General features: G+C 49.8%; 1 protein-coding gene across 26 annotated transcripts in view; it reads left to right on the top strand.

Annotated features, from left to right (window-relative positions):
* The window catches only part of CELF4 (CUGBP Elav-like family member 4), a gene marked incomplete at both ends in the record, with an annotated part of 273,049 nt that overhangs the window by 239,510 nt on the left and 21,298 nt on the right, over positions 1-12,241 (top strand). For 8 of the 26 annotated variants that reach the window (XM_080919926.1, XM_080919925.1, XM_080919916.1 and 5 more), the window contains 5 exons: positions 8,287-8,412; positions 8,707-8,786; positions 9,013-9,156; positions 10,140-10,287; positions 11,799-11,948. In XM_080919926.1, the coding sequence (XP_080776052.1) occupies positions 8,287-8,412; positions 8,707-8,786; positions 9,013-9,156; positions 10,140-10,287; positions 11,799-11,948 (648 nt within the window). Of the gene's footprint in view, positions 1-8,283; positions 8,413-8,706; positions 8,787-9,012; positions 9,157-10,139; positions 10,288-11,798; positions 11,949-12,241 lie in introns of all 26 variants that reach the window. The other 18 variants (XM_080919931.1, XM_080919920.1, XM_080919921.1 and 15 more) reach the window with 3 other exon arrangements.

Raw genomic sequence — 12,241 nt, 5'->3', positions numbered from 1 at the left:
TATATGAGTGGTCTTATATTTTTCCCCTGCTCTGTGGCTAGGTGTGGTCCTGTCTTGTCCTTGGTCTCTTATCTTTTGGCCCCCCTCCTCTCCTGTGGACCACCAGACCACTGGCCATCCCCTACAGAAATCCCCTCCTCTGGCTGGAACACAGCTTTGTTTTGTCTGTCTCCTTGAGAGCTGAGGACAAACTGGCCATAATTTATGCTCCAGCGTGATATAAAGGGGGGGGGGGGAGGCCCCATTATACTATAAATTATCCCGTGATGGGTGAAATGCAGGCTACTGTGCCAGACGCCAGTGGAAACCCCATTAGACAACAGGGTTCAGCTGCTAAGAAGTCCCCACAGAACACCGGGCCGTCTGTTGTGCACTGTGCGCCTGGGAAGGATAATGTACCCGATCAAATGTATAATCAGTAACCTGGAGAGATGACTGTGTGCTGCCTGCTCAGCAAAAGGTGACTTCTAGACAAAGCCACCACATATCCCATGCTCCTGCTGGGAGCCCTAATGTGCCTAATTCACAGATGAAAGGTCAAGAAGAGAGGCAGCCAGAGAAGTGGGTGTGGCCTCAAGGACACTCTCCACCCCGCCCCGAACCTGTGTAGAACTCCAGGGTTTGGATCTGGCCCAACTCAGGACCACAATTATGGACTTTTGAGAACACAAGAATGAATGAACCATTTCTGCTTTGCTCCCCTCTTCTACAAGGTAGTAAGAGACCCCACATTCTAGGTCTCCTTAAATATGTCTCAAACTCTGCCCCTTTGGCCTGAAAAGATGCCAAGCAATGAAGGAGACATTAGAAAGAGAGGGAGATTGTCCTCAGAGCATGGCTCAAGCCATAGTGCCCACACCTCAGACTTTCTGTGTGATGGGGAGAAAATGTTCTTTCTGTACAGATCAGGTGGCCTGTGGACTCCAAAACCAAGAGATTTACATCTTGGGCACTCAGGAGATTTCATATCAAGGACTCAGGACACAGGGAGTTTGGGCAGTGATCAGAGGCTGACACACCTGGGCCCCACCCATTCACCCACCCCTGGGCTCTGAGCTGGAGTCCCGGCCTACACCAAGCAGTGTGGTTATTGAGCATTTGTCTGGGCAAAGATGAGAGAAGGAGAAGGCAGAAAGCGAAGATGGGAATATTCCCATCTTCCACCAAGAACAATGGAAGAAATTAGTACACTACAGCTCCTGAGTCCTGCCTTCTCCAAAGTCTCAGTCAGAGTTCTTGAGCTATGTCCTTACCTTTTGTGTGGCTCAGTTTCCTCATCTGTACACTGTAGAGCACCTGCTTTTACTTCTGGGTCCTGGTTACTGCTGGGTAAGTGGAACAGGTTCTGCTGACACAGCAGGATCAGAGCAGGCACACTCAGGGCATTAGGAACACCATGGCATTGGAGGGTTTCCTGTAGGCTTTCATCATGTGGAGACATTAAGACTGGGTGGGCCTGGGAGTCTCCAGTGAGCCAAAGAAGACTAATGATGCTAAGAACTAGGGACAGACAGAGCCTATTCAGGACATGATGGTCACAGAAAAGGGAAATGAACAGGGTCTAAGGCATTGTCTGCTTTCCAACTGTCAAAGGTGAGACTGGGGCTCAGTTCTTTAGAGAAGTACTTGAATACCAGTTGATGGAAAAAGAAGGAGAAAGGGGTGTACAGTGTGTGTGTGTGTGTGTGTCAGGGGAAGCAGAGAGGGTGTACACACAAACCCCAAGCCCCATGAGTCCTCCACAATCCAGCTCCCACCTTCGGGATCCCTTCCTATTCTTCAAACCCATAATGTTCATCTCTCTGTAGCAGTGGTCCTCAACCTTCCTAACGCTGTGACCCTTTAATTCAGTTCTTCATGTTGTGATGACCCAAAACCATAAAATGGTTTTGTTGCTTCATTGTAACTGTAATTCTGCTGCTGTTTTGAATCATAGTGTAAATATTTGTGTTATCTAATGACCTCAGGCGACCATTGTAAAAGAGTCACTTGACACCTGTAGGTGTCATGATGCACAAAGCTGAGAAACCTTGCTCTAGACTCTGCTCTCACTGTGGTGGCTGCACACTCACCCTCAGAGGGCACTTACTTTCTGAGGGTTTCCTGAGGTCATTAGCACATCCCCTCTACCCATCACCAATCCCAGCCCCACCCAGTACTCACTGAGTAGAGGAACTCATTCACTCATGCCAACAGCTGCTCACTGAGTATCTACTACATGCCAGACCCGTTGGTCGCTGGCTAGTGAGCAGACCCGGTCATTCATTCATGGAAGAGCAGAGTGGAGTTGGGCTCAGTACAGTTGCTCGAGACAGAAGCTATTACGTGGAGCACAGGAAGGACAGGCTCTACCTTGCTTTAACTGACACTCTAGCTGCTGTTTGGAGAGTAGAGAGCAGGCTCTGGAGGTCACATCAGAGAAAAACAGAAAGCAACGGATACCGATGTCTCCTCCTCCATCTAAGGAAGGAAGGGATTGGACTGAGGATAAAGCTAGCTAAAGGGATGCAAGAGAAGGGGCAATGGATGCTTTCTCTAGCTTGTTTCCTTCCATACCAACATCAAACAACCCAGTCCTGGAGGGAACCAGTCAGATCAAGGCCTGGCGCTGCTGCCTTTGCCCATGGGGGCCAGAGGGGTGAGGGTCTTCATTTGCATTCCATTGCTGTCCCCCATCCCAGCAGCCTTTGATCTGGTTTGATGTCTCCTTCAGCTTCTTCCCTGGCAGCAAGCCTTTCATCCTCAGGAGGCAGTTCCCAGCCCAGCTGCTTGTCACTGGCTCTGCTTCTGTCACAGCAGGAGGTGTGGGGAGAGAAATGGAGCAGAGAGGAAGGAGGACATTATTCTCCTCTCTCTTGGCTCTCTTCCTGCAAGAGTTCTTCTGAGGCTTGGCAGTTGACCCCTGAGACCCAAGTGAAGAGGACAGCCAGCGTGGCTATCAGCTTCAGAGGGATCTGATATTGGCTTTGGTTTCCTGGTGGGTCCAGTAAAACTGAGAATTGGCCTCAGTGGGCAGCGCTCAGAAAGGAGGTTGATCCCTGTTTATGTCCTTTCTGGGAAGAGAACACGTCTGGGGCGAGGGGTTCAGCCACTGGCAGCAGTAAGGGGGCTCCCATGGGGAATAGGGAGGAGATTGAAAGGGCTTCTGGACGGGAATGGCATCATCTGGCAACCTTGAAGACTTCACACATAGACGCAGGTTCAGATGAGTTGGTCACTACTTGTCCCTTTAGATGCTTGACTGATCTGGCCTGGAGGAATTAATGGAAATGTCATGTGGAGATGCCAGTCTAGTGAGGGCAGAGCAAGTAAAGGTGTCCTTTGTCCATCCAGATAGGCATCCCAGAGAGTGCTGGAAAGCTTCTCAGTGGTCCAAGAAATACTTACCTACGACCTGGAAGATTTAAGAAAAATCTGCCTTCTTTGGTTGTCCAGACTAACATGCAGTCTCCTCTCCCCCACCCCCTGCAGTTTACTGCTCCACATTTTACCTAACATTCAGCAAGACGCCTGTGGATAAGCAGCAGAGATGGCCAACAGTGACAGCAAAAGCATGCATGAGCACTTACTTGTTCTGTGACAGACCCTTAAGAGCTGCAGAAAAGTCCATCTCACTTCATCCCCACCTGGCTCTACCCAGGGACACTGCACGCCTTGTTTAAAGTTACATAGCCAGAAAGTGCTAGAAGCAGCATTCAAAAGAGCCTCAATTCCTACCAGGGGTGCCTACCTCTTCCTGTTCTGACAACTGTGACTCCCTGTAAGAAAGGTTTTAGTTGATCCATGATTGATATTCACCCCCTAAATTCATGCCTGTGGGACGTCAGAGATTTACCCAGGGAGGCACCTTCAATGGGGGGAAATTACACAGTAAAGGAGCACCCAAGAGACTCTGAAGGACCCAGCATGCCCAGAGTTCTATGCTCTGTCCAGAGGAGGAGTTTGCAGACCCTTACCTTGTCCACACCTGAGCTAAAGCTTTGTGGTTAGGAGAGATGCCTCTAGCTCTAACAATGGACATGTGTGGACTGGCCCAAACTGCAACCTCTTCTTCCACCGTCTCACTCACCAGCACATAACCAGAAACCATTGATTCTCAGTCTCCTCACCACTTAACCCCAGGGGTCTCCTTAGCTTGTGCCTTTTCAATAAGCTAGGCATCCCCCCAGCACCTGGAGGAAAGGAGATGAGAAAACTCTGCAGCAGTAAACAAAATAGAAACAACATTCACTATCTGATCGAGGTCTATGGTGCCCCAGCAGACATCTACCTCTAAGCAGGAAGTACTGCTTAGTGCTGAGGGGTAATGGATTAATCACACTTTGAAATTTTAACTGGGATCTGAGCATTATCATCAAGATGCTGGCATTTGGCAAGTCAAGTGGCTCTGTTGTCAACCACCTCTGGTGCCAATCGCCCTGTGTGGTGAACCATGTGTTCCCCAGGAGAGGCTGTGGTGGGTGGGGATAGACTGGCTAAGCCAAGCAGAAGCCTGGAGCTCCCATTCAAGGGCTCTCCTGCTCAGGCCCTTTGTCTGGTGGTACAGCAGTGCTCCTGGGTTACAAACTCCCATCGTAATGAGGACCCTTTCTTCTGCCAAGCTGGAAAACCAGGCTAGACAGCTCAGGAGCCAGAGATTCCTGTAAGCAACCCTGCTGCTTTTTTTTTTTTTAACACACTCTACCAGCATCCTGGGAGGCTCAGCCCAAGGCATTTTATAGGTGGAAAAAGCTCAGAGTCACACTGGGGCTCTGAGACAATAAATCTCTCCCTGGGTAGAAGAATGGGATGTGTTGTGTGCTGCTTGGCAGGAGAGCAGACAGGAGGCAAATGAAAAAGCAAGGTCCCAGGGTTCTTTTTTTTTTTTTTTTTTTTTTTTGCTAACCTTGACACCAGAAAGAATGTCCACTACATCCTTGACTACACTGTAGAAAAAAATTTCAGGCTAGCCAGAGTGAGACAAAGTTGAAAGTCTATTATAAGGGAGAGCAGCATATGTTTCAGATATAAGCCATGGCAGAGAGTGGGGCGGCAGGCAGGGAGAAAGAGGAGAAGGAGAAAGAGGACCAGGGAACACTACATACTTATTTGTAGCTTTGGAATCACATGGGAGCAGGTGAGAAGGGAAACAGGGAGCTCCCCTGAGTTTTTGCTCAGGTTCTCCAGGTCAAAGGTCTTCAGGTCACATCTCTAGCCCACCTTCTTGGGAGCCTTCTGGGCACAGCATGTCCTCTCTCCAAATCAGCCCCTACTGGCTTGTAGCATAGAGCTATTAGATGTGACCATCTACTAGGAATTTACACATGACTATTCTCTGGGGCTCCAAGGCAGAGAGTTGGGCTCATAATGCAAACGCTTTGGATCCCCATGTACAATCTTTCCACCTACAGAAAGAAAGAAAGAAAAAACCCAGAAGCAAACACACCCCTCCTCCACATTCCAACGCTCATCTCAGATTCTTTTCCCAGGCACACAGTAAGTTTTCAATAAACACTGTTGGAGAGGGACAGCCAGAGAAGAGAGCCAAAGGATGCTCTGCTTGGCCCTTCCACTGGTGGCTATTAATACCTTCATGTGACACCTGGGTACTCTGACAAGCTCAAGCTTATCTCCCATGGGGATGTGACACTCAGATCCAGAGCCAAGCTGCTCTCTCTGGGACTGGCACCGACCTTCCAGGATGCCATTCTTTTGCCCCCAGAATTCCAGGCACTTCTGCACATCCAAAGATACCAGCACTCCCAGTTTTAAAGAGAAAAAAAGAGCAGCCCTAGGATCTAGAAGCAGAGGGTAGATGAGACCTTGGCTGGAGTTCACTGCATTCCAGAGCAGAGATGACTTTTTATGTCCAAATCAGAGCAGAGCAAACCAAAGAAAAACAGCAGCCATTTCCTCTCCCTATGGCACAAAGAATTCTGAATAATTTTGCTATTACTGTTTACCAGGCACTGTTCCCCCCAGCGACTCCCAGAACCATAGGCAGGGAGGCCACATTGTTTCCATTTTATAGACCTAGAAAATGGAGGCATGAGGCAGGTAGTTATATAGCTGGCTGACAAGGAAACAGAATATGACATGCTAGGCCTGCCCAGGAGGCCCACTCCAGACTCAAAATCCTTCTAGCCCTTGATATAAGCCTTAGGACTAACTCCACGGTAACAAAATCCAAGGAAGAGTACAAACCAGCGACACTCAAGATCCAGATAGAAACATCTGTATTGTGTAGCCTTCGCCAGAGATGTCTGGAGCCAGGTCTGGTTTGCTGTTTTGTAGCTTTTGGGAAAAGTGAGCTAGCTGCATTTTCCCTGGGGTCATCAAAGCGGTCAGCAAGGAGGCAACTTGGCACCTTGCATGTTGAAAAAGGTCTCTAGAGAACCACATAGCAAAGGGAGACTCGGGGGAGGGGCCAACATACAGAGGGAGAAACACCACTGGCAACAGGGAAGAGGCAGAATAGAAAGGCACTGTGGATGAATTTTAATGCAATCAGAAAGCAAACACAATGATAATAAAGGAATACATTCAGACATCGAGGGGGTGAGTCAAGGAACTGAGTCCAGTTTTAAATCAACATCACAAAGGAGGTCCCACACCTTTCTGAAGGGAGGAAGGAGGATTTTTAAGGGGGGAGGTCCAGGGATGAGGAAGCTACAGATTTTAGTCTTTTGAAAATACTGCCCATGAACTTGGAGCCCTTAAAGGGCACCCAGTTGAGGCAAAAGCAAGCTTCAAATGCTTCTTGGAAGTACTAAAAATTCCGTTTCAGGCTCCCACCTTCCTCTCTCCAAGGGTCCCCTCTACTCTTCCTCTCTCCCAGCGTGGACCCCTTTGGGGTTGAGCAACCCCCTCATAGGAGTTGTATATCAAATATTCTGCATTTATAATATCAAATATTAGATATTTACAATAGTTCTGAAGTAGAACGAACATAATGTTAAGGCTGGGGGTCACCACAACAGGAGGAGCCGTATTAAAGGGTCGCAGCCCTAGGAAGGCTGAGAAGGAGAGTGCTAAGATTTCTCTACTTTCTCTTTCTTTCTACCCATCCAGTTTCTCCTGAGGCTTTTCTTCCGGTCCTTTTACTTGCCACTTCCCTGTTCTTTTTTGCTGCACCCTTTACACCTTTTCTCTCATTCTTCTCTGCCTCTTGATCTTTGATGTCCATTTCCACCCCAGAGCTTATAGTTGGTCAGCTAGGGACACTAAGCCTGAAAATGCAGTGAGGTTGGAATGCACAGCCTTACCATAACCCAGACTTGGGTGTGGGGCGAACCCAGAGTTTTCCCTGTCCAAAAACAGGTAGCCTGCCAGGCTGCTGGTCTGTGGGCCAGGAGTTCACAACATGTCTAGTAGGTGAGGTGAAGAGTTAAAATTCACCCATCATAAATGAGTGCACCAGGTTGATGGGGCGTGGACCTGGGATGGCGGGAGAAGTGTTCTGCCTTGCACAGAGCATACAGTCGCTCCATCCACCCCACAGTCAAGTTGAGGGCCTGATACTAAAGCGAAGATCTAGCATTTCTCCCCAGGGAGCCATCTGGAGATAGGACTTAGAGAGGAAAGCCAGACAGAAACGATCTCACAAGCAAAGCAGTAAGCGAGAGAAGTAAAAGATAAGACACACTGAGCAAGAGGCTGACCTAGAAGAGGAGTTTGCTCAGCTCCCTCCAAGCAGAGCAGATGGCACCAGCCAAGGTTTGGGGAAGACTGCTTATTTCACCTCATTCTTGCACTGGAGAAGATGGGGTTTAGAGAGAGGAAGGGCACACAAGGCAACTTAGATGACCCATGTGCCCTAGGCCAGAAGTCAGACCCAGGCAGGACTCGGCTTCTCAGAGAGCTGCCTTTGAGCAAGAGGAGGCAGAGGGAGTCCTTGCTATCTGGTTTTCGCTCCTCACTGATACTGCTATGCTCTGTCTGGATGCTCTGCACCCCGCACCTCCCACCCTCCTTGCCACTACCACCCTGCGCACCCTAAAACCCCCGCTACTTCCAGCTAAGCTCCTCTCCCCGCCCCACCCACCTCCAATTGCAAGCTCCGTCCCTCCTTGCAGAGCTTCTACCTCACCTTCCCAATAGCTTTTGCTCAGGCTGTGAGTTCCTTCACCTCCCTCCAAGCTCCTCCCTCTCACTCCCCGTTTGGCTGTGAGCTCCGCCCGCTTCCGCCAAGCTCCTCCCCTTCCTCCCTCTCCGGCCTCGCCCTTTTACCGGCGGCTCCTCCTCCTTCCCCCTCCCCTCTGCTCCTCCCCTGGCCCGGGTAAGCATCTCCTAATTTTGTTCTAGAAGATAGAAAACTCTTCGTGGGTATGCTCAACAAGCAACAATCTGAGGACGACGTGCGCCGCCTCTTCGAGGCCTTCGGGAACATCGAGGAGTGCACTATCCTGCGCGGGCCGGACGGCAACAGCAAGGGTGTGTGTGTGTGTGTGTTTGCGTGTTCGCGCGCGCGTATCCGCGCGGACCTGGGAAGGATGTTAGCGCCGCCGTCAGGTGGTCCTCGAGGAGACCAAGAGGAGACGAGGCCGTGGGTCTCTCTGCTCTGTGCCCCTTTCTGTCACTGTTTCGCCTCCTTCACACGTTTATGAGCCAAACGGCTCATATGGGGAGGGACACGTCCTCTCTGCCCCCTGTCTCTGTCCAGTATGTCTCTCTGTTTCTCTCCCTGGGCTCTCAGGGCCATGGCTCAACTTGTACTATCCCCCACAGGGTGCGCCTTTGTTAAGTACTCCTCCCATGCCGAGGCACAAGCCGCCATCAATGCTCTACACGGCAGCCAGACCATGCCTGTGAGTGTGACCCTTGGGATGCGTGCAGGGTCTCATCAACTTTACCACCGTTTCTCAAAACAGGGTAGATTTAGGTAACCCGGGAAAGGTGGGGTTTAAACATGGTACCCGTGGGTGACCTCACTATAGCACCCGACAGAAAGCGTGGGGTGTGGGGCTGGCCAGGGCATGAACTCTAGGGGTGAAAACTGGAGCAAGCAGATCTCATGTGCCACCCTGGCTGCAGGGAGCCTCCTCCAGCCTGGTGGTCAAGTTTGCAGACACTGACAAGGAGCGCACAATGCGACGGATGCAGCAGATGGCTGGCCAGATGGGCATGTTCAACCCCATGGCTATCCCCTTCGGAGCCTATGGCGCCTACGCTCAGGCAGTAAGTGGGGGCAAGGGTGGGCAGGGGTTTGGTAAGGAGTTCCTCTCACCCCAGCTCCAGAGAACAGGAATGCCTACCCAAACGCTGTTTTGTCCACAGAGAGTGTGGTCTCCGAAATTAAGAGATCCAGATGGGGGGAGGGGTGTCAGGAGGAGATGGGATGCTGTCCTTATTGTCAAGGAGGAGTTCCCAGAGAAGACCCTTGACAGATGGTTCACCCTGCACCTCATTCTCTTCCAAATAAATGTGAAGGCTAGAAAGCACCAGTGCAGTAACTGTCAGGCGGACCCCACTCTACAAACTCTACTTACAGAGATTTTTCTCAGTCACCTCTGTTGGGAACTGTGAGGAGACCCAAAGCCCCAAATACCCACTCTTCCCCTGTCTCTGGTCCCAACAACTTGACTCTTCCACAGTTGTGTCCTCCCTAAAATACTGCCCTCTTCTATCCCCAGACGTGTAATCGCCATTCCTGCATGGGGCGCTGAAGTCCTCCAGATACCCTGCAAACGCAACTCTTTTGAGCAGAGTCTAGCTTTGAGTATTTCCAGCAGCCTTTCCCATCCCCACTCACCCAAATGTTGTGATAACATTTGGGGATCTAGTCGTGTTTCTCTTGTCTATTCTATGTGACGAATCTGAACCCTAATTTACCCTGTTGACTATGGCTTATCCAACATGTCTGTAGGAGTCTGGGTGCCATTACCTAGAATAACACTCCTTACACAGACTGGGGAAGCACACATAGAGTGAGCCCCTTTCCTTCACCCTGCAAAACTCAGATTTCCAGAGGCTCTACTGTTTCTTTGTAAACCAGCGGTCAGGTCCATAGCAGAGGGAGGCCTCAGGGCTTTCTAGGGGTAGAGACCAAAAGACTACCAGTTTTCCCGAGGCCCAGAATTTGGTGCCCAGGAGCTGAGCCCCTGGTGGGAGGGCTGCCCCCCTGGAAGCATGTGATATTTTTTCCACTCCCTCTGCCCCAGCTGATGCAGCAGCAAGCAGCCCTCATGGCATCGGTCGCTCAAGGAGGCTACCTGAATCCCATGGCTGCCTTCGCCGCCGCCCAGATGCAGCAGATGGCGGCCCTCAACATGAACGGCCTGGCAGCCGCACCTATGACCCCAACCTCAGGTGAGCCAATCAGTCTCTGACCTGGGGAAAGAATAGCAGGACCCAGGATCGGGTGTCATTACAGCTTCTAACGTTTCATTCTATAGTAAGGACTCATGGGGTCTCAAAAATATTCTAATCTGGAGGAACCCAGGGGGAGATGAGATATGGGTACCATGAAACCCGAAATAAGATTTCAGGGGGAGATAGTTTCTCTCAAATTGTCCGTCCACGGTCCTTGCCTAAAAACAATTAATTTCTCTTTATTAACAACCAGTGTCTGTAAAAAGACAATGACATGAAAACATTCCTGTTTGAGGTTCAGCATGGTTCTGCTTGTACAGTTGCCATGGCCTTTCTCTAAGCCAACCTTGATGAGTGGACATTTTCCAAGAAACTACACAATCAGCTTGAGAACCGCATGAGTCATCCATGGATGAGCACTGGAATCAACCCATCTCACAAAACATGTTTTTGATTGGCTCTTGGCTCTTGTCCAGTACAATTTTGCCTCCCACCCCTAGGACATCTGGCAATGTCCACAGACATTTTTGTTTGCCACAACTCATAATAGAGAGTGCTAGTATCTAGTGTGTAGATGCCAGGGAGGTGTTGCTACACATCTCGCAATGTATAGGTCAGCTCCCCATAAAGAACTATCTGGCTTCAAATGATTAAGGGGTCTACACTGAGAAACCCTAGGCTCTAAATCTAAGGATGAACTGATAGGGTGGGCTCCCTTTTATCAGACTCTCTGTACCTAACCACAGAAATTACCTTCCTGTGGTCCAGATATTCCTTTCCAATCTTAAAGCCACAAAAAATTGAGATGTCCCTAGGCTCAACGAGAGCATCATCGTATCACTTAGTTCTGGTCCCCAACCTCAGGGACACTCATGGGTCTGGGAAGTGGGTCAGCCTCAGCTACAGTATAGAGACTGTTTCTGTCCTGTGAGGCCTCAACACAATAACACTCCTCTATCTTTCTATCTACCACCTGGAATATGGAATACATCATCTGACCCTAATCAACACTATTGTGACCACTGCTATTACTGTTGCTGAAGGAAGCCAAATAGGGCTCATTAGACTCTGAATTGTCACGTCTCCCTCAGGTTGAATAGCAGAGCTTCGTGGGAGAGGCAGATAAGCCTTTTTATGGACCCAAAAAGGACCAGCCAATCCTGACTTGGCTGGAGTACATAAGATCTACTGAAAAAGAACAAAGGGCCACGTGTGGTCAAGGTCAAGGACCTTGAGTCTGTGTGCTCTATCTAGGTTCAAGGATAACACTCAGTAGTTAGAGAAATCTTCATGGAGCAGGAGCTCTACCTTGAACAATAAATAATCCAGAATGAATGAAAACATTAAAATCAAGAAACTAAGCTAAGGCAAAGCTTACCAACAAGATGGAGTAGCTGTGTGAGGGCCAATACTGTGAAGTTGCAAAGTAGAACTCCATGCTCAACCTTCCTCACCTTTTCTGCCCTTGTCTTCTCTCTTCCCCAATCCCTATGCCTCCCCCAAACCAGGTGGCAGCACACCTCCAGGCATCACTGCACCAGCTGTGCCTAGCATCCCGTCCCCCATTGGGGTGAACGGCTTCACCGGCCTCCCCCCACAGGCCAATGGGCAGCCTGCTGCGGAAGCTGTGTTTGCCAATGGCATTCACCCTTACCCAGGTAAGATTTTCCTTCCCCAAGCAGCAGACATCTTGTCCATTCTTCCCCTACTGTTAGAAGAAGGAATACACAATTATGGCCCTCTGATCATGACCTAGTGGAACCACCAGTGTGATCAAAGAGGGCCAGCCACCTTCCCAATTCAGGGAGCTTATAATGAGAGAGAAAGGACCAAAGTTATAACATTGGGAGTATCTTCTTATCAAAAATAGATAATTCTATTCCAGGGACTGTGTTCAGGAAGAAAAGACACGGGAAGCAACTGTACAACCCAGGTAGAGAGAAGCGGCCAG

The sequence above is a fragment of the Micromys minutus genome, assembly GCF_963924665.1.
Source record: "Micromys minutus genome assembly, chromosome: 8".
Classification (NCBI taxonomy): domain Eukaryota; kingdom Metazoa; phylum Chordata; class Mammalia; order Rodentia; family Muridae; genus Micromys; species Micromys minutus.
Note: the sequence above shows the minus strand (reverse complement) of the source record. Positions and strands in the feature narration are given on the sequence as shown.